The sequence below is a fragment of the Athene cunicularia genome (assembly GCF_003259725.1).
Source record: "Athene cunicularia isolate RWA chromosome 1 unlocalized genomic scaffold, athCun1 chr1_part2, whole genome shotgun sequence".
Classification (NCBI taxonomy): Eukaryota; Metazoa; Chordata; class Aves; order Strigiformes; family Strigidae; genus Athene; species Athene cunicularia.
The window spans coordinates 20,074,576-20,094,578 of record NW_020799092.1 but is presented as its reverse complement, the minus strand read 5'-3'; the positions used below and the strand labels follow the sequence as shown (position 1 = coordinate 20,094,578).

The 20,003-nt window shown below is 38.6% G+C and overlaps 1 protein-coding gene across 1 annotated transcript in view; it reads right to left on the bottom strand.

Moving 5' to 3' along the window:
- Positions 1–19,571, bottom strand: part of POLR3B (RNA polymerase III subunit B) — an 80,718-nt gene extending 61,147 nt beyond the window's left edge. The window contains exons 1-9 of the mRNA XM_026867887.1: positions 19,422–19,571; positions 18,797–18,829; positions 16,444–16,500; positions 16,291–16,355; positions 15,715–15,790; positions 12,402–12,502; positions 8,706–8,797; positions 7,408–7,525; positions 6,294–6,402 (exon numbers count right to left, since the gene is read on the bottom strand). Coding sequence (XP_026723688.1) covers positions 6,294–6,402; positions 7,408–7,525; positions 8,706–8,797; positions 12,402–12,502; positions 15,715–15,790; positions 16,291–16,355; positions 16,444–16,500; positions 18,797–18,829; positions 19,422–19,439 — 669 coding nt within the window. The 5' untranslated portion in view covers positions 19,440–19,571. The remainder of the gene's footprint in view (positions 1–6,293; positions 6,403–7,407; positions 7,526–8,705; positions 8,798–12,401; positions 12,503–15,714; positions 15,791–16,290; positions 16,356–16,443; positions 16,501–18,796; positions 18,830–19,421) is intronic.
- Positions 19,572–20,003: the final 432 nt, after the last annotated feature.

Genomic DNA, 20,003 nt, shown 5'->3' with positions numbered 1-20,003 from the left:
CCTTTTAAATAAGGTCACACAGTAGTTAAAAAAAACATCAGCAGAGAAGTTAACAAAATCCCTCATGACCGAAGAGCTAGACTCATAGGAAAGAAAGTCTACAAAAGCATGAAAGGTTCACAATAGTCTTTTTCCATGTGTCTAGGACTTAATAGCTGACCAGCAAACCAGTTTAGGAACCGCAACTGTATTTACACAATTACTGCACTTGGCCTACCGAAGAACAACATTTTATTCAGGGAATCTTTGTGACACTTTAGGCACATATTCCAGGAATACATTTATCCAAAGCATATCAAATGCAAGCTGATATCACCCTATTTCTGTCCACCAGGTTAATTTTAAGATGACAACCAGATCATAAGTCATGTAAAAACTGAACAAAACAAGTGGGGAAAAAAAAAAGTCAACCTGCAGTTTTACTATGCTCTCTCATCCATTAAAAAACAGAGAGGCACAGTAAATTAAAAGGATTGACAACTTCTTCTAACTTGATAAATTCTCTGATATTAAGTCTGACAACAAGATGAAAATAGGACATATCATTATGCCCATATAGACTTTGCAGTTGAAGTTTGTAGCAGCAAATTCACTTGAGAATTCTGAATTTGTGTGTGGAAAGGCTGGGATCTGCCACCAGACAACCTGTGTTGTATTGTTAGATAAGTACAAATGGAGGGAAATTGATTTGAGTAATAACTAAAAACTTGGGCAAATGGCTAAAAAAGATGTGCTGATACAGCAACCTAAAAGTAAACTCATTTTTCTCCTCTGTACTCTCAAATATTAGGGGAGAGCTGCACGCACAAATTCACCTACATGCAACACTAACAGGGCAAGCAACAGGTCCACGCTGGTATCAGATTTGTAATCTTCACATTTTCTTTTTTAGTAAATTTGTCCCTGACTTTGCACTTCTACCAAAAAAAAAAAAAAAAAAGAAACTCCAGAATTACCCTGTAACATCAGTAGGTTAGTAACAAAATATTCCTGTGTTGTTGCTCGTGTTACAGAAACACCAAGGACATGAGAAGTAGGAATGGGTCCTATGCTTAAAGTGCTCACGATTCCAGGGCAAAGCTGAGGGAAAAGGAATTAACATAAAAGCAAAGCAGGAAACCAGATGTCTTGTTTATTTTTGATTGGAAGGCAATGTCATAAAGGGATAATTTTACAGGGGGCAGAGGAGAGGGAGACATTGCAAAGGGATAATTTATCAGTAGCAGTGAAAGGATGAGGAAGGAGATGGCAGTGGGCTATTGGAAGATCATGGCTGGAAGGCTAGTAGTCAATGGACATAAGACAGACAAGTCAGAGCACAGAGAATATTTATATCATCTGGAGTTCCAAGTAGGAGAAAGTGGTCCAACTGGGGTCAACTGGTACCTAGGGTTGGGCAGGTTCCACGTGTGTGTGAACATGTGCGTATGTGTGCACACGTACATATGAGAGTGTGCATGAGAGTGCGAGCCCAGCTCTTCCTCCCCCAGCTCCAGTCTTAATGATGATGTCTAGGCGTTTCCATGGCACTTCCCTAGAATGTAGTTCTGCAGTCCATCAGGCTAAATTACAGAATGGAGACAGGCAGATGACTGGATTAAAAAGATGTCAGGGAAGTTCAAGGTTGACATCACAGGCAGAATTGGTCTGCAGCTTTCATAATACAAAAGATACGAGCTATGAAACTGCAGCCATGGGAACCCATAATTCTGCAAATCCAGTAAGACCACCATTCAGCTGTTCCTCTAGAGCTGCATCTTAACAGTTCCAAGACTAACACAGGTTTGTAAAAATGAAACTCGACCTGCTGTTCAAATCTTTTGCCGCAGGTCCTAGAGCAGCTCCTTATAGCTCCCACATAAAGATACTTCACCTAATGATTCAAGTTGTAAAATTCAACTTTTAAGTCCCCCTAGGTTACTTAGAGTTCTCTTCCTTCCCCAACCAGTTTTGGTGCAGCTTGCAACCTTCATTTACTTCATCTCCCAGGACTCACTCAGGTCTAAAGAATAAAGATCACAAACCCAAAAGAAAAATAGCCCTTACCTTAAAACAGCTCTAACTCCCTGCAATGTAGGGAGCTGCTTGAAAAAACAGCAGCACCACCTCACCTGTAACCCTGATTGCTTTTCAGGTCAGAAACACCCTTAACTACTACACAAGTATTCCACAACTCCTCTAATGCTCATATTGCTAACTAAAACTGTGAGCCCCCCAGGTATTGTATGGAGCTCATAGCCTGACATGCTAAAAACCCACTATGCACAGTTCACATATGACCTATGCACAACTGACACACAGCTAAAACAAAAGTCTCTTGGGGTTTCAAGTCAACTCAGGACATCCTAAATACCACTCTGGTTGCATGTATATATTAACTAATGAAACAGTGTTACATAGTAAGCAGGAAGCAAATTAGTTGTGCCTGTTTCCCATTACAAGGCTGTTAACAGCCCTTGAAAAACCTCAACAAACACATACTTTGGCGGCAAAATTGTCCAATTTATATTCAAAACAAAACCTGCATTTACATATACAGGGGGTGCACAAATACTTCTGTCACTTTCAAGAAAGGTCAGAGCATAAGTGTTTAAGCTAGAACAGCAACAAAGCACTAACTCCCCCACATCTGAAGAGCAGACATTGAGTCTGTCCTAGAATAGTGCCAGGACCATGCCTTTTGTAGCCTATCAAATTTCAGCTATCTGTGGTCAATGTGCTAAACTTCACAAAACCACAACTTATATATGTTTGGCACAACTAGCTGTTAAATCTCTGAATATGCCAATCACAAACATCCTTACAGGTCTGGATGGCAGAAAAGCAAAGCAGCAGAACAAGGTCTTTCAGGCTTGCAGTTTAGAAGAGACTATGGATAAGGATGAACTGCAAGGCAGATGCTCCCTTTAGGGTGACTCTACATAGTCCAGTCCCCCCACCTACTGAGATCAAGGAGCCTTTAGTTCCACACTAGCTCCAAAGCTCCCCACAGCCCATGCACTGGGGTTTCCTTCCTCCCCATGAAAAACAAGAAAGGAAGGGGAATACTGTATGTTCAGGTCCTCCCCTAGCATGCAGCTAAGCTGTGTCCATGACTCATGCCTAAAACATGAAAGTACTCTTAGATTCTAGTCAGAGAGCTGTTTATGTACCTTAGGCCTCAGCTGTCAGTGGGTGGTGTTTATAATGCTCCCTACTTCACAGTTCTTGCTTTTAGCATGCAGATGTCTAAGGGATATTAGTACACCTCCACTTTACAGTTGCAATAGCTTTAAATCCCCATTAAATCCTAGATCTCCAATACCTGCTTTCTTTTCTACAAAGTTACAATGATTTTCTGTACCTGATTTACATCTGAAGTCACCTGCAAGAACACTGCGCCATTTAAAGCTATTGGGACTAGAAAGACTATTCAAAATTGCCAAACTTTCTCACACGACTCTCAGACAGTCCCTGACAAAACTGTCCCCTGTAGTTGGCCTGTGCACAGGATAGCAGCCCTCTACCAATTACTAGTCATTTTTTTAGTCAAAACACAGAGGTCTCTGGAACTTGGTTGCAGCCTGGACACTGGTCTGGGGAGAAATGCAGAGCAATGGATTTCTGTCATTGCTTTCTCAGTTTATTTTTTGATGGGAAATGATACGAGCAGTTGCTATAGCAAAAGTTAAGGGTGCAAAGGCAACCAAAACTTCAGACTTTAGGTCATATGTACAGCTTAACTTTGCCCCTTGCAGATGTAATGTAGAGATTCACAAAAAGCAGAACACTTAACAGTAACAAGGAAGACCCATGGTCGATACCTAAGGTTTGGGTCTCAGCAGATTGAAATTATTCCCCTTGCTTTTCCAACAAATTTCCTATGTATAATACTGCCATGTGAGAGAGCTGAGGTTACATGGAAATCCCTAAGTTAGGGATTTTCCAGTTTCAGGACACTAGTGTTTTTAACCTTGCTTCTAGTAGTTAAATACAACAAATACCATATTACAGCAATGGCCAAAAAAGAAAGATCAGAGGCTAGTGCCTGCCTAAGAATCCAATGAAAAGACTATCTGGGATTTTAGTTTCCAGCTGGACACTCATCAAAAGCAGACAGAAGGATCCCTGAAGTTCACACATCATTAAAGGAAAGGTAAGAAAAATGATTGCTCATGACTACAGTTAAGTGCCAGTCAAGAACTGAACATTCAGAATAGTTAAAATGGGTGCAGTTAATTTGCTACTGGATTAAATCAATATAAATCTTTGTAAAGCACTACTGCCAAAAGCTTCTAACTGTAACCTTTTATTCAATAAATAAATGAAAAATTATGCAACATTATCTAGAATATAAAAGATACATATAGGCAGAGGGATACTTATAGCAAGCGTCAGAAAGTGATCAAATAGTCAGTACAATGCTCCTTAAAAAAGCCCCCAACAACCACATCCTCAGACTTAATAACCCAGAGCAGTTACTCTTCTGTGAGCAGGTATTTATCTATACCAGCAGGGGGTGACAAAATGTAATAAAAGTCTGTAAGTGAAGGTGGAATCCAGCTGTTTGGTACCTGGAGCAAATGGATTACAAGACACATTAACACTTTCCTGCAACAGAAAAATTGTGAACTTAATCCTGACACTTTTATGTGCATTTCTGTCCACAAATAATTTCTCAACCTCCTTTAACACTGGTCACTAAAACTAGATGATCTCCTCCAATTATTTGAAGAGACTAGCTTACTCGGAGATAACAGACATTTGTTCTCAAATCTAAATCCAATTATTAAACTGTTTTCTAGTACCAAACTCAAAGCACTACCTACAAGAAAACCGATTCTTAGAACTCTCAACCAGCCAAAAAGCTGTGGTAACACAGAAAAGTCTGTAATTGTGGACACCAACAAATCAGCACTGCTCGCAGAAACTATTTGGATGCTGTGAGCAAGTGCTGCCCTCTCCTGGCAATTTATTTCCTCGAGTGATTATCACATCCCCAAATCTGTCCTGTAAACCATTGCAGTGAAGATGAAAAGGGAGCTATAGGATTTACTTCTATAGATAGCTAGATTCAGTTAGAAGCATTTTTGTGCCCTAAGCCACCTTCCCTATGAACAGTGCCTCCAAGACTGCTGCCTAATTTCCTTCTGTGCACACAGTGAGCCAGGCTGCAAACCCACAGGCAGCAGGAAGCCCACAGGACAGGAAGGAGCAGCCAGCTATTGGGAGGACAGGTCCTAGCCTAAAGCCTGGCCATGCCCCGCTCTCTTCTCCAGCAGTCGAACAGTGCCTGTCCACCCACCACCTTTATTGGCTGCAGCCCACACATGTGATATCACAGATGGGCTACCAGCCTGCTTCCAGTCCCGCTGGGCAGCTAGGGAGAAGCCATTGTTATGCCTCCATAACGATGGTGCGCACCCTTGAGTGAATTAAAATGAGAGAAGCAGAGGGCAAAAGAAAAGCAGTTCTGGTAGTTTCACAGGCAGGGAGAGCCAAGGCATGACACTGTCACCAGCTCAGCTGGCAGGGCAAATACTCCCCAATTCTAGCCCAGAATCAGGGGTGAATGTCTCTCACAGCCCTTTATTGCTTCAAAGCTACAATGATGCCTGTCCATGCCTTCACTGCACTGAAGATACTGATGAGTGTTCCTGAGTCAGGCAGGGATTCTGCAGTAGTCTGACAGAGGCAGAGTTCAGTCACAGATAAAGGAACTAAACTGCCAAGAAATGCAAACCACTCTAGTAATCTTAAAGGATTTAGAAATAGGTCTAAGAATTGCAAGACTTCCCTGAAAGCTATCAGTTCTGTTTACAGTTATGACTGGAAGTCATATATAACGAGCTCATGGCTATGATATGTACCCCGATCTGAAACAAAGGGTGTTGAGCTACTCAGCAGTCCACAAGTTGGAGGGGGGCGGGGGGGGAATCCACACCAAAACCAGAAATGAAGAGCCTTACCACAAGATTGCAACAGCTCATAACAAAAGAAACCAAAACCCTTCTGACCTTCTGTAGCAGCAGGAGCACAGGGAGCAGTGAAGAGGGACCTTATAAAGCAGTAAGGAGGTGGCAGAATTTGTCTTGGCACAGCAATGCTCTCCATGCAGAAAAATGCAGCACTTTTTCTCTTTTTTGCCATGCAATAAAGATGACTTCCCACGGGGAAAAAAGCTTGCATTCTCTAAGCCCTGACAAGTCCTTCTGTATGTATTGATTTCTGAGAGCTGCTGCCAATCTTCATTCTTGAGCTACTGCACTTTTTTTTTTTTTTTACTTTTTTTTCCAAACCAACAGTTGTATTACCTTAAATATGATAGCAATAGGAATATCTTCTGACAAAGTGTTGTGCCTCAGGTAAAATCGTCCTTGTTTCACAACCATATTTGTTCTGCTCTTCTTCTCATGAGTGGAACTGAAGTGAAAAAAATATACTATGTCCAACAGAAAGTTTGCACTGACACTCATAAAATCTTCTGTATAGAACTTATCAAGTGTGAAAAATCTTTCATCTGAATTAATCCCACTTTCTCCCCTTTTAAAATTACATTAAAACAGCCAGACATCACCCCGTAACTCCAAGGTAATAGGGTATTATCACCTGTGATGGGGAAGGTCAATATTTGACTTAAGCAAGTAGAAGCCTGTACTTTTCAAAAACATCTTTGCATGCTTTTATCATCGACTTGGATGTAACCAGCAAGGTCACACTGTGCACAAGTACTGTGGCAACAACCATACAAGGTAACAGTACTTTGTGTTGTACATTTAACCTCATCTAGGCTTACTGTGGAACAGTAAAGGAGCCAGGAGAGATGTGTAAGAGGCCTCTGGAGAAATAAAAACAGCCCTCACACTGAACAGTGACAAGCACCATATTATACCAGCGTGAAGCTTAAAAACACACCAAGAGGCAAATGAAATATAACTCAGGCAAGGAGGAAAGACAAAATTTAGACTACCTTACCATTTTCAATAATTTGTGTAAGACAAAAATATTTTGTTTTTGTTTCCTTCTCAACTGCCTTTAAAAGATTTTACATTGATTTGATTTAGACAGCCAGACAAAAAGTTACATCCAATTTCCACTGCAGTAACTTCATGTTACTTGCTGCAAAATGAGACCAAACACCCTCAATTAGGAAGTGCACTTTGTAATGTTAAAAATTAGAACTTGCTTTTCTTAGTCTAGGATGAATCCTGAAGCATTTGAGCAACCCACACTGATTTTTGTGGGAATACTGTATTAACTGATTTGGGGATTGATGTTTTAACATACAAAATGACAGTATCAAGAGAGGGCCACTGAATGTCCCATTAAAACTATACTAGGAAGAAAACTACACAGCTACTTCAACTACAATGATCTTCTAAAGATTTTATTTTATCTCCTTTATGTAACTGCAAGCATTTACCATACCTGGTAACAGAAGCACCAACTGCACCTTTTCTATCCGCTTCCACGATTATTCTGTTTTTGGATAACTGCTCTTGAATAAGAATTACTTTCTCTACACCTTTAACAATGAAATAGCCACCTATTCAACAGAAAAGAAAGATTTTGCATGTTAGTACCTTTGCACCTTACCTGCCTCCTTCAATATGCCTTTAAATATAAATTATTAGAAAATAAACAGTAAATACACAAAGGACAAAGCAGGAGAGTAAACTCTCAGAAAAGTAAAGAATAACCTCTGCGGAACCCATGATAACTAGGAAAATGTTCTACTAGACTAAACAGAATTTTTTCTAGGCTCACATAGAGTATCTGGGATCTAAGACTTTATTTGGGAAGTACTTGGACAGAAAGAACTCACAGGCAGACCAAAAACTGTAAAGCTGTAAAAAAAACTCCCAAACCTGTAAGGTTAAACTTAATAAAAGATGCTATAGACTTGTTAGTTCTGCAAATTAGGTAAAAATATTTCCTGCCAGAAGAGTAGTTCAGAAGGACATCAAAAAAGAACTGGCCATTTCAGATGCTTGGTATCAAACAATAAGTCTTCCATAATTACCAGCTTGCTCTCTCCAGTATTCCAGGGAGAAATTTATTTTGTATTACTTTTTAAGATGTAGTTTAATGCCCTTGTTGTATCTAATACAATATAAGGGATCTGCATGAGCCATGTTAGATTCCTCTCTTAAACTATTAATGCTCCTCCAGCACAGCACATCACATCACTGTATCTTGCCATCACAAGAACGCACAGCATATGTCTCGTGCATAACTCAAAAGTAGCAAATAAAAAGCAAAACAGTTGCTTGTTATAACCCTTCATCTCTTCTCTGCAGTTCAAATATTATCATATAACACTTTACTTTTCCTTTATAGAACGCAGCAAGTGAGAGTTCCTGCTCTGGAGGACACCATCATACTCTGCTCTCCCTTGATGCACTTCATTTCCATGAAGCAACTCCATCTCTATCCCCATATGACACATCACTGTACAATACTGTACACACTTCTTGACTTTTTCAAAATTTTGGTTTATCATTTTTGTGGTTGAAAAACCTGTTTGAAAATACAAACATTCCAAGCTGTCAACCATTTTTTATTATTTTCAAAAGCCTGTGGATTTCTTTTAGTTACAGGCATACACTTGAGAAGTTCCCATGACTTCACAGTGGCAGGAAACATCAATGGGATATTTCTTTGCTGAAAAAGATCTAAAACTAAAAGCACAGATAGGAAAAAAAAGAATGTGAATGCAAACTTACCTGGATCTAAAGGACATTCATTAAGTTTGGCAAATTCTGCTGGAGTTTTCCCAGTAAGAACACAATTGGAGCTACGCAGCATTATAGGCATTCTGCAAGAAAACCAGTCAAACCTTTACTTTAGATTCAGATAGAAAAATACAAATAGTCAAATTCAGAACAAAAAGATGCTAAACAAACTGGAGAAAACACACATTTAAGGTAATTAGAACACATGCAAGCTACGAACAACAGGTTTTTAATTTAATCCCACCTTGTTTCACTGAACATGTAGTTTGAAGAGAGATCTGAAATTGGAAATCTACTGCCAGAAACCACAGACTTCCTATCTAATTTTTATGCAGCTACTACAGGCATCCATGACAAGCACAGTCATCAAGGCCAATGATTACTAGTGCAAAGACTCCTGGTCCTCAAAACCAGTACAGTCTGCACTGAAGAACATTCCATTAAACTTGTTATAAGTTTTAATTAGGAAAAGCTAGTTCAGATGTGATTTCCCACACAGCAATCACACCTTATGGCTACAGACAGATAGTGCCTCTAATACATAACCTAGGCATGAAGTTTCCCCAGTAGTAACTCCAATTTCTCTGGTGTCTTAGCACAGAAGCCTGCAGCAAGCATTTTGTGAAGCAACATGAAGGGGTGGAAAAATATTCAAAAAAAATTAAAATAAATTCTATACTTAGGGAGGAAAAAAAGAGAAACTAAAGATGCAAAGACTGGATATAAGGCTAAACTTCTTCACCATGAGGGCAGTCAAGCAGTGGAACAAGCTGCACAGAGAAGCTGGGCAGGCCCCATCCATGGAGGTCTTCAAGACTTGACAGGCTAAAGCACTGAGCAACCCGGTCTGATCACAGAGCTGACCTCATTTTGAGCAGGAGTTTGTACTAGAAACCTCCTGAGGACTCTCCCAACCTAAATTATTTTATCACCCTGTGATGAAGTCAGGGAATGTTCACATCCATTTGGTTTTGTGTGTTTATACTGCAGTCATATTAGGGATTTGGCTTATTCCAAAACCAACTAGCAATGATTTTGCAGTTATTATAAAAAAGAATACTTTTATAGTCAGCTCTGTAACATATCTTTCCACTCTCATATTTTTCATTAACCCTTTTGAAAGAGAGCACGTTTTACTTACACAAGATAAAACCAGCTTATCACTAGATCTACCAAAAGACCTCCATGTCCTTTAGTCTCTTCTACAAAAAGAGCTGCCTTTTGATCCAGTTTACAGAATCTCACTCCTTGGTGGACAGCCTTTGTAAGATGTTCTAGGTGCTTGCTAAGGCATTTTTTGATAAAATTTAACCATCACTTCTACAATGCTACTATTTTCAACCTCAGAGATATTCCATTCAAAATTACACCATTAAAAATTAAGATTAGGCAGTTCTTGCTAATGAAGCTATATGTCTTTTATTCAAATCTTATAAATTATTTGATTTTTCTTTGGAATTTTCATATTCTTATATTTTAAAAGAAAACTGATGAACTCAAAATTCTATATATTTGAAGAGGATAAAAAGCTATCTTGTCACTACAGTGCTCTACACAGATAACCTACTTGCTTCGGTCATTTCACTGAGAAAGTGTTTCCTAGAGATAAGAAGCTTCATATGACTATCATAATCTTGTATCACACACACAATAAGCCTAATGCATTGATTTTTTATATCAGAAACAGTAACCAGTTGGCATAAACTCAAAATGGAGTATGTAAATGCCATCACTGAAAACTCCAGTGAAACAGATGGTACCAAGTATCCATTCTTTATTTCACTTGCAAGGAATAAAATATTTTGCAACTAACATAAGACACTATGGTAAGTCATCTTACTCTTGAGGATAGAATCCACTTTTTTAAATATCTGAAGTTATCAGGAAAAATAGGAAGAAAATTTTAAGAAAGGAAAAATAAAATTATTGAATTTCTCTATCCCAGCTGAAACCAGGACAGTCTAAATATACAGTAAACGAGTACACAAATTTGGAGTGGTATTATGCATTCAATGAAATCTTCCTTTTTAAAGACACAAAAGGTGTTTTTTTTGTTCCTAACACACATAGGTTATTAGTGACTCTGCCAAACAACAGAAATAACAGAGGACAGAACATACAGCTTTCCTGTCCCAGTCTGAACTGCATGTTAAACAAGAATATTGTATATACTCACTTGGCGAAAGGAAACCATCATAAGACTAGGGACAGATGAGGAAAATTATTTCCCATGGATATAATACCTGGATATTAATATTTTTTAACAGAAAAAAAACTTTTTGCATGTATGCCCTTAAAACCAGTTGGTGATATAACTTTACTTTTTAATGGAGAATATTTACTTTTTTTGCAGTGACTTCACTTCATAGGAGAAAGAGAAGACTTTACAGGAACAGACCTTAATGTAAGATGCAACACACTAGTGCTGTGCAGTCTTTTCCAGTATATTATGGATGCTTTGCACGTCTTCTTCACCACGTTTTTTTTTAAAAGAGATGTAGACATATGTCTAGAGTAGTTTTTGTTGTGCTTCTTTTACCTATAACTTATCCTTTAAGGTTCTGTCTTTTGTATACAAATTGATAATGTATTTTGGTGAAAACGCACATTTACTTGAACTTTCTTATTTGCCTATAGCACACACCATGAAATAGTTTAAAGCACTCAAATTTAGATGGTCTTTTAAAAACTCTTCTTAAAAAATTACTTAGAACAATAAACTGTTACCACAGCTGCAGACACTTGGTTTCGTAAATGCATTGCTGTGTATCATGTTCTACTGACAGAGTTAAAGTTTTTTTTAAAATGAAAGCTTAAACTTTCACTCTAAAAATTGTAGCTCCTTAAGTATCTATCTTCTCTTTCCTGCCAGTGTTCCATCGTTGGCAAGATGCACAGTCACACAGTAAACAATCTCTGTAAGGCACTGACCCTTCAAGACAGCACGGTTGGCCTTTAAAAAACCTTGTCTACAAAAGACAGACATCTTTATTGCCTTTAAAATGGAATTTTGTTTTCAATACATGCTAGAACTAGCAGGTATTTTGCCTTTTTGGCATGGGTAAGAGCTTGTTTTCCTCCCTAAGGAACACTGTTTTTTCTTTAAGAAATTAGCTATCCTTCTCAATACTAATAACCTCAAGTTATCTGACAGCCTTTAGAAGAACAAAACCAGTAAAAGATCCTCAACGTTTCTCTACAAAGCTCAGCCTTGGCTCTGAATTGAACCAATTTTAAAGGAGAGCTTAACATTGTACAGAAGAACTAATGTTTGCTTTACTAGTTTTATCATCCACCTTCCACAGATGTATCTTTACTTAGTATGTTTGAAAGACTGAGTAACTTGGCTACAAAGCAAACATCACTGTTTTCATTTTGCAACAATGTCACTTACAGCTTCAGTATTCTTTCACATATTTCCCTCTTTGGTTTTGTATCAATACAAACATATACAACATCCAGCTTTATATCCATCCTTCTTTGGAAGGAAACAGATTTCCAGAAGCTTTTGCAAAACAAAATCTTGTAACAGAACCTAATAATCACATCCTGTACAGCAGTTCATCATGATTTGCCTGGTCACTGTTTCTTTTAATGAGGAAGCAAGGTTAGCCTACATTTATTTTCCAGTAAAAACTCTTCCCAACACAGCAGCAAATGAAAACTAATACCAGCACAACAACTTACCTGCCAATGGGTAATGCATTGCGTATGATCCTCTGGCTACCTCGTGTATATTCAATGTCCACTGTAATTGGGGCAGAATAAGTCATGTCTCTCAGGCGGCACTAAAAGGAGAACAATCATGTCGTTAGATGTTGGCTTATAGGCTAAAGAGTCTCTCTGAAAACATTCCATGTTTGCCCTGTCTCCTGTAAGTCCTCACAAAGAAATCAAGCAAAGCAAAGCTTGAGCAAGCTCTTAAAGGTACTGGACTACATTTTACACAGACTCCTGTTTAAAAGAAAACCAAAAAACCCCCAAACACAATTATTATGATGTTTCAAAAGCAGCCAGTGGATCTCAGTCCTCAGAGGACAGCACTGCAGAACAAAACTTCTAAACTGTTTAACTAAACAAACAGGCCCAATCAGCAGAGCTGACACAAAGACCACACTATACCACGGGCTCTGAGAGGAGTGCTCATCTCAGGGACACTGCTATATGAAGACTCTCAACAGCTGAAGAGTTGTGTTGTTGTATGAAGTTTGATAGAAGGGAAAAAACACAAGAGAGACACTGCACTACTTTATTAATCAAATGGAAAAATCTCACTGTGTGGTACCATTTCTAAAGATGAGTTACAGAAGGCTCACTACAGTATCACTTCCTGTAAAGATTCCCAGAATTTGTTTGCAAATTCTTCAGATAGCAAGAGAAGCAGTATATATACTTATCTAGGACATTATATAGCTCAAGGCTCAATCATTTCTAATCCGTTCTTTCTGGTCTGCTCTCCCCAGCCTCACTCTTATGACTCTGTAGCCAGCCATTAAGGTATTGCCTATCTTCACGCAAGATGAGATTTATTGTATTTGCTGAATACAACAGAGCAACTCACAGCAGGTCATTCGTGACCTCACTGAGCATTCCATACCTTTGAGCTACAGGATTATAGGTTTATCAGTATTCAGACTTGTACATTCATGGTTCTATAGTCATTCAGTGTATTGATTATGCATTAATATAAGGCAATTAAGATTGTGCTGTGCCTTGAAGATGCAACTGTATGGAAAAATATGCCTCAAGAATCACTGCAAACTGGATGCTCCTTCTCTCCACATTAAAAAGTAAACCACTTCTCTAGTAATAAAATACTGATGTGTACCATCAGTTTTCAAGCTGTGACTTGTAGGAAACTAGGTCCCACTGTGCTCCCAGCAACTTCACCAAATTTAAAAGTAACTGAGAATATTTCAATTTTCTAATTACTTTAAATTCATCTGTATGAACAGTTCATGAAACTCCCATAAGAACTGCATGAGAAGGAGAGTTAGACAGCTTCATTAGTTTCACTTGGGGGAAAAAAGGCTTTGTGATTCTTTGTGTGTGCTTTTGTCCACACAAGACACAGACATAAACTAAGAATTACACAGGGTTACATTCTAGCACTTGTATTTTTGTATCACGTTCCTTGACGTAACTTCTCCTTACATTAGACACCTAGAGGTAAAAGACAGGCAGAACTTGATCTTCAAGGAGACCAAGGACATAAAACTCCCAAATTTACTTAAAAATATGTAAAATACTCAGACCCTTATGAAAATCTGATCATTTCAGGAGTTTGGGGGAAGGAATTTTATAAGCCTCTAACAGAGAAATGTAATGATATAAGCATCCAATTTTTTTTGTTTATTTTTTTTCAAATTGCACCCTTGGTTTGACCTGACAAGCATCCTGTGTAAGAAAATAACTGGCGTTCACATGTATATAACACACACACACAAAAAAAAAAAGAGAAATGATGCGCTACCATTAAGCATCAATGAGGATATATCTGGGGTGTAAGAGTACATTATTCTAAATTCAAGGTCAATATGCTCTGTGAAGCACGCACTTTGCCCTCTTCCGCACATACAGTCACTTTAGTTATAAAGTAAGCAAACATTTTAATACCCGAGTTCATGGATATGAGCTGTTGGCCACAATTTTTTGCATGCAATTTCATTCATAGATTAAAAAATCTTTCCCACTGCATTTTGTGAATGTTTGTATCTACTGATTTAATGTTAGCTACACATTTGCAAGATGCATGAGCTGTCCTGTCATTACATCTAACTGTACTGTTGATGACTGAGTTATTTGCCTTAAAATCTTTCCATCGAACTAAATGAGATTTGGGTCAGGTCACTGGAGACAGAAATGTGGCTATGCACAAGAGGCAGCTACTAGATGGAACGTTTTTAAAGAATTTCTCCAAAGCATAGAATGTATTTCATGATAAGAGTCTCAATTGTGACACATACACCACATAAAAAAAAATTACAATCTAATTTCAAGTATCAAGTATATATAGCAAGGAAAGCATCTTATATGTGAACTGATTTATTCAGATGACAACAGGCTCTGTGTAGGTAAATGAGTGCAAGTTCCAAGTTCAGTTCCCGCTCTGAGGCCAAAAAGAAGTTGTCCGTACCTCTGCTGCAGTGGTATAAATCTCAAAGCACAGCAGCTGGAGAAGAATATTTTGTTTCTAAGCAATCTCTGAAGGGAACTGAATGGCTTTAGATACGTGGAAGCAATCTTAGAAGGTCCAAACCTCATCCGAGTTTACAGCTTTCTTATTTGTACAGAAGCTACCTTATATCCTGCCAAAAGCAACACACTCTGATTTCAGTCACAGCAGCCTTCATTCTCCAACATGCATCTTTATTCCAGAAGTACACAATCTATTTGTTAACCTACATGCTTACAGCAGTGCAAAGAGGTTAAATATACTCCCCATAAGGCTAACATCCTTCTGCAGTCTTATAACTTCATCAACTTCCATCTCTTCCTCCTCAAAGTTTCTCTGTTTGCTGTCTGAATCAGACTTACACAAATTGCGCAAAAAATCAGAGATACCTTCCCAAAGAAGAATGGGAGGGAAAGTGAGGCTAAAGCGACCTACAGTGCAGAGAGTAGCAATGCTAATATTTAAAAGAAGTTAATAAAAACATCAAAGAACACTACACTGTAGTCTGAGGACTTCAGTCTGTCATAAGGAGAGACATAAGCTTAAGCAAGAGAAATACTTTTCACTACTTTCATGGAAGTCCACTCAAATAAGCTACCATGAAACACTACATACAGCTATTCACAAACTGCAGTAAAAAAAAGTAAAATTAAAAAAAAAAATCATATGATGCTTTAATCTGAGGCTTCTTTCTACAATGATGGTGGCATGCATATTATCACCTAATGTAGCACACATGTACTCAAAATAAAGTTATATTCGACTGCTATCGAAGACATTCCCCAGATCAAATAAACAAACAAAACCAGATGCAAACATTAATACCTCATGAGGAGATACAGGTCGTGTCACATTGAAGCTTTCCTCCACATCTGGAGAACCCACATAGATATTGAGATACCTGTAATACAAACAGTTCCAAAATGAACAATGAGCCAAATATTTTTCAGGCAACCTGAAGGAAGCAGAATTCTACATATAATGAAAAATGAGGATTTTTCAGTATATGTAGATAATTAGTAGGCTGATTAATAATAAACAATGATTCTTCCCAAAGTAACTCACTGTATTTGAGCTGTGTTCTAATTAGTTAAAATTTAAGCTACACATGCAATAAACCCCAAGTTAAATTTGCAAATAGACAAACTCCCATCTGTCATCTAATATTACTAAATTACAGAAAAATGGTGACATAAGGTACTCTTAACAGCTGGGTATTAGGTCTGCTTCACATCATTATTCTTTAAATTCATCTTCTAATGCTTCAAATAAGAGGTAAGTCATGGAAAATACTCTCTTGGTTTATAACTATACAGGTGCCCATAAACATTTTATAGAAAATAACAAGCCCATGAAATAGCATGCATGCTACTACTGATGTGGATACTGTTTCATGCTTACTTCAAGTACCACATTGGGTCAGCATCACTTGTAACTTTTTCATTGGCCTTCATGATTTTCTTTATCTGGAGGGGAAAAAAAATTATTAAAAAAATAGAATTACGTGCCTTTTCTGAGTACTAAGAACCACTCTCTTTCAACAAGACAGCATACCTCTACATTGATGAAATAGTTGAATGAGTCTATGTGCTGCTTCACAAGTCCTTTCACCTGGAAAATACATGCATGCAGTAAATAAAATTAGCTTCAACATTATTAATCATACAAGGCAGAAACCAAGATGTAAGCATTTATAAGTGCTTTTGGATCTGTGCTAAATTCTTTCAGTTGACAAACTTCTGAGGAGTGTCTAAGCAGTTGGTCTGGTTCTACACTGTACATTTCCAGGTTTACATCAGAGCTGTTTGACATTATTCTGAAATAATTTTAGTTGTTTATAGTATAATTAACTACATGTGCTGCTTGAGAAAGAGGTTGTCTGCACCCTAACAAGAGCAGCTGACATAAAGAATGAGAGGGAGGGCCAATGAGACAGGGAGACTGAACAGAAGTGAGGTGTAAAAGAGAGAAGTCAATAATCAAGGAAACAGTCACAGGAGGGCACAACACTCATAAGAAATCTGAGTTTGATTTGTAGGTAGGAAGAGAGAGAATATGCCTAGGGGTAATATCACACAGAATAAACAGTACCCCCTTCCCCCAGGTAATGAGTTGATACAGTACATTTCAAGGATTTAAGGCATTTAGAGCAATCAAAAGAAGGGGGATTATGCCAAATAAAATGATCTGGGATTAAAGAAAAAAAAATTTGTCTTGAAGGAATACTAAGAGAAGCATTCATTTTGTTAATGGATTGGCGTCTGCAGAAATAAAAGCTGTAACTATCCAAACTACAGTGCAAAGTCCAGCCTTGAAAAGGAAAGAGAGCTAGTTGATACTGAGACACATACTTAGATATCACAGAGGGCTTTAAGCTTTGAAACATCCCATGACAAATAACACATTACAAGACTTAAAATTTAATATAAAAACTAGATGCATTTACATATTTCACATGATAGGCAACAGTTCATTTTGAAATTATTAGACAGAAATGGGAAGCTTAGAATGACAAATCCAGCTACTTCATGAAACCTCTATGAGTTAAGACAAAAAAGGAATTACTTCAGAGCAAAATTCTTTAGATAAGAGTTTCCCTGATTTACAAAAAAACCCTGCATATCATATGATATAAGGAAAAAAATATTACAAATAGTGTCTAGAAATCAGGCTGGTAGTTCTTTCCGTTTTTTTATGAGGCAATATCAACAGCTTTATTGAAAGAAAACTCCACTATAGAAACTGCGATGCAAAACATCAGCTTTGTATAACTGTATCACTGCTGTCATAAATAAACCAACATGCAGCAGAAAGGCCAGACCATCAGCAGCAGCCCTAAAGTAAAGGGTTCACTGGCTGGAAATAATATGGGATGGATACACTTGGCATAAAGCACAGAGTAAATTGCACCTCACAATCAGCAGCCCTCCCTTCTTCACAGACTCAAGAATTCAGACAGTATCACGAGCTCAAGTTCGTGATGGAAGTTCGTGTGGTTGCTAGGAGAGACACAGAAACAGGACTCATTAAGGCCCTGAAGCATCTTCACAACCCTGAACCAAATTGAAAACGTGCACAATCTGTAAATGACTTCTCAACTTTGTTTTCCTCCCAGGATCAAACATTCAAGGGTGCAACAAAAAGAGTACAGGTTTTGAAACTGCAAAAGAAAGGAATTAACAAAGTGAGGCTGAAAAGAACCTTGCTGAAGAGGGCAACATTTCTGAAGACTGATGATGGGTGCAGAGGTGGCTGCAATTCCCTAAAGGTACCTATGCACATCACAGACTTTACCTGCCATCTGTATGACACAATTTTCATCACTGCCTTTCTCCTTGATCACTTCCAACTATTTGTTAGTCCTGTTATTACATCAGTGGCATTTTATATAGAACTGTGCCTTCAACTAATGCCAGATTATATGAGTAGCACTGAAATTAAGTCACTAGTAATCTTTGAGTCAAGCTCTGATTTCATGAGGGAAGATGTACATATATTCAAGCCTTTGCAGAATCCAGATCTGTGGTTATATGCTTCTTATGACAAACACAACTACAAACCTAACACCACATTCTTATATAAAGACCATGAATAGGGTCTCTGAGTGCCAGTAAAACAGTAAAATAATCTGGAAACATTACATACATACATCGTTAATTGAGAATAACCACAGAAAAATGCAAACCTCTAAACGGATGCCTCCACAAATTAATCTGGAAATTAATCGAGAAACTAATCTATGTAACGAGTTTATCCATAATTGCATGGAACTAGAAAAAAAAAATGCAAAATCCACACAGAAGGTGAGGACTGGTATTCTAGAAAACCGCAAAAGCTAGAAGAGGGGAATGTGAAGTTAGAAAGGAGATGAAGTATTCATGCCATTAAATGAGTGCATAACACTGACCTTCAGAAATGCTGGAAGAAGTCTCCATTTTTCCTGAAAACAGAAAACAGTTTGAAATATCTCTCAGTGACCAAACATCTAACATACTGAGCTTTATTGTTTGTTTTATTATTATTTCTAAACAGTAACATTATTTAAAATCAGATCCATTTAGAAAAAAGACTGTCCAAGGCCAACCTAGATGAGTAAATACAAAGCAGGGAGATGACTTGGATCATCTTATTAAGCCATATGTGTATGCAGTATTCACTCAGGGCACAATGGGACATTGTCTTCTCTAAAAGCAACTTATGTGAGTATATATATATATATATATATATTAGAAAGTTCCTTACTACCATGTCCTCATTTAAGAACAACTAACTTTTTTTTTCCTGTTAACACTAGAATTCCTAGCAAGGGAAGACTTGTTACAACTTTTACTTCACAAAATACATGCAAGAATCTCAGTCCTGGGAGCAGTACTTACAGACATGAGTGTCTGTGAAACTCATCGGTTCCCTAACTCCTACAAAGATTTGGCAAAGCTATCTAAACAAAGTACTGACAAGCGTAGGTCTATCAAGGTTCCTACACACTTTTCCCCATGTCTATTCTTTGATGATCACAGGGAACATCACCTTACCTTCTCCCCCCATGGCATGAGGAGCCCACCCCAGATCTGGGATGATATGCCGGTGGAAGGCAAAGGTGAGAAGGACCAGACAGCACAAAACAAGGCTGCATTACTTAGCTCCAGGCGAGAGTATACTATAATATTCACAGAGGATCAGCACCTCCTAACTTCAGTTCGACATTCGGTATTGGTAAGTACATGGTAATGCTGTAGTTGTGGTGTAACTTTGTGCCTCCAGGTGCAGGAGCTATTCATGGCAAACAGCACCATGCTCTCAGACGCCATTTCTGACGTGCTCTTTCTACACAGCAAAGTCCAGCCACAGAGACGTGAAACACTGCCTTCATCTCCTCCACCTCCCCACGCAAGGCGGTTAGCAAACCGTAAAGGCACTGCCCCGAGGGCAGACACCTCTCTCGTGTTCGCAGAACACAGACCGAGGGGAAGCGGGCGGCCCTCGGGCAGGCCCCGGCCGGGCCGCGGACTCAGACCCCTCGCCCAGAGGCACCGCGCATGCGCCCCTGACGCCCCCCGCGCCCACCTGAGCGGGCAGGTGGGGCCGCTGCGCATGCGCGCGGGGAGGTAGTCGCC